This window comes from Poeciliopsis prolifica, unplaced genomic scaffold (assembly GCF_027474105.1).
Source record: "Poeciliopsis prolifica strain line A6 unplaced genomic scaffold, Auburn_PproV2 SCAFFOLD044, whole genome shotgun sequence".
Classification (NCBI taxonomy): domain Eukaryota; kingdom Metazoa; phylum Chordata; class Actinopteri; order Cyprinodontiformes; family Poeciliidae; genus Poeciliopsis; species Poeciliopsis prolifica.
Window position 1 is genome coordinate 3,115,720 of NW_026562419.1, and position 2,075 is coordinate 3,117,794.

A 2,075-nucleotide genomic window follows, 5' to 3' on the forward strand; every position below is an offset into this window, starting at 1 on the left:
CCCCAAAGGGGGCCGCCCCACTATTTGAGAAGCACTGCTCTAATGACAGGAAAAACTCAGGACAGGAAGAAACGTCTGGATAAAAACAATAAAATTTCACTTTACAGGACAAACAAATAACATGCAGGATGTTATGGAAGGAGTTTTTTTCTTTATTCTTATTAGTTGAACATTTTTGCTAGATCCAAGTTTTTAACTTCTTTGCTGAGCATCACTGCCACCTTCTGGAGTGGAGTGTTACAGATCGAATCCTGCAGGTGAAATTCAGGATGTGGTGAAGCTTCAGAACAGGTGTATGAATATATTTGAGCCTGTTCAGATCAATTTTAAACAAAACGGTCGGTTCAAACTGTCAGGTTGTTGGTTGTATTCCAGTCGGGAATGAAAATGATTTATTTGGATTCCATGAATTAAACTGAAAACATTGAATTAAATCCTCATTTATAAAAATAAAACATTTAAATTGATTCCATGGATTTAAACAGGATATTATGAAGACGTGTTTCATTTCCAAATCAATATTGATATCGCAGCTGTGACCAATATTCATCTGATGTGATATCAGGATGAAACAAATAACTGACTAATATTATTAAAAAATGTTTCAATCATCAAATCAGTTCTTAACGTTGCCAAACATTTACGTCTCATTTTTACTGTACTGCAGTGCAGCTTCAGATCGGCAATAAATCTTTACACCCGCTGCTGTCTGACTCTGCATCATTGAACTACACCTGGCTGCAGACGACCTCTGACCTGGAAGAGCTTCCCACCAGCTGCTTCCTCTTCCTCTTTCCCTGGAACGAAGGAAAGCCTGAGTTTTTTCCTGACGGTTGGCATCCTGTGGATGTTCAGGATGTGTTTGGTACGTACGTAGTTGTCCTTGGCGGACCAGCCGGGGTGGAGCTGCATGTGCAGCAGCCGCTCCTTCTGGGCCAGGTCGTAGAACCGGGACTGCTCCGATGGAGGCAGAGCGTGCCACTGGGTCAAAGACACAAACATCAGGCCCGGCCGGGGACACGCCCCGACACCAGAAACCATACACCACAAACCAGACCGACACCACAAACCAGACACCACAAACCAGACCGACACCACAAACCAGACACCACAAACCAGACCGACACCACAAACCAGACACCAGAAACTGCGTTTCCACTACTGATGGAATAAAATATACAAATAACAAATTTTTGTAATTGCAGCATTATGGGCAATAATGCTGCATTATGTAATATCGACTTTCTCTTCCTACTTGGGAGCGGCTCCATCTTAGGGAAACTAGTCGGCCATTTTCCTTTAGAGCGATGGACTCAACACACAACCTGTTATGATCTGTGTGATGCTGCGAGAGCTCTGGAAAACAAACTACCTCATTCCACCACTTCCTGTCGTCTTCTTTGGCATTCCTGTCAGTCTGGTTTGTGGTGACAAACCAGTCACCACAAACCAGACTTCACATCATGAGTCGTCACATGACTCATGATGTGAAAAAAAGATATATATTTTTTGTGATTCTATTGATTTATTTTGGTAATTTCAGTGAATTTCCAGTGAATGGAAACGCAGCTGCTGTGACATCATCCGGTGTCTCACCCGGCGTCCCAGGATGCGGTTTATGGCGGCGCTCTCCTTCTCCTGTCCTTCCTGCAGCACCTGCTGTCGCGTCTCCTTCATGTAGAGCATGAAGGCGTTCAGCGGCTTCTTCACCGACGGCCTGCCGACAAACACAGCAGATCGGACCTGCACCAGAACCAGGGCCTGACGCAGCATGGCCTCAGCAGCGCTAACGCTAATGCGCTAAAGCTAATGCGCTGGAAGGAAACTGAGCAGGCGATAGCCAAAACTTAGCGGCAACGTTTCGACACAGAGAACTTTGCATTAGCGCTAATGAGCGCTAAATGTTTTCAAAGCTAGCTAAAGCGCTAAACAAAAGAAATCAGCTCTGCTATCATCACTGCTATCCGCTACATTAAGGGACTAAATGTTCCTTAAATCAATCAAATCCATAACTGGCTTAAGACGTTTGGACAGAAACTAGAACCAGCTGATGAACAGAAATAAAATCAGGAATC

The 2,075-nt window shown here is 44.3% G+C and overlaps 1 protein-coding gene across 1 annotated transcript; it reads right to left on the reverse strand.

Annotated features, from left to right (window-relative positions):
* Positions 1-348: 348 nt before the first annotated feature.
* On the reverse strand, positions 349-1,773 carry LOC129376504 (transcription factor 7-like). Its single transcript, XM_055056116.1, has 3 exons — positions 1,597-1,773; positions 874-981; positions 349-797 (listed from the first exon to the last, which is right to left on the reverse strand). Exons 1-3 carry the CDS (start codon positions 1,771-1,773, stop codon positions 729-731), a joined length of 354 nt encoding a protein of 117 aa, XP_054912091.1. The 3' UTR covers positions 349-728.
* Positions 1,774-2,075: the final 302 nt, after the last annotated feature.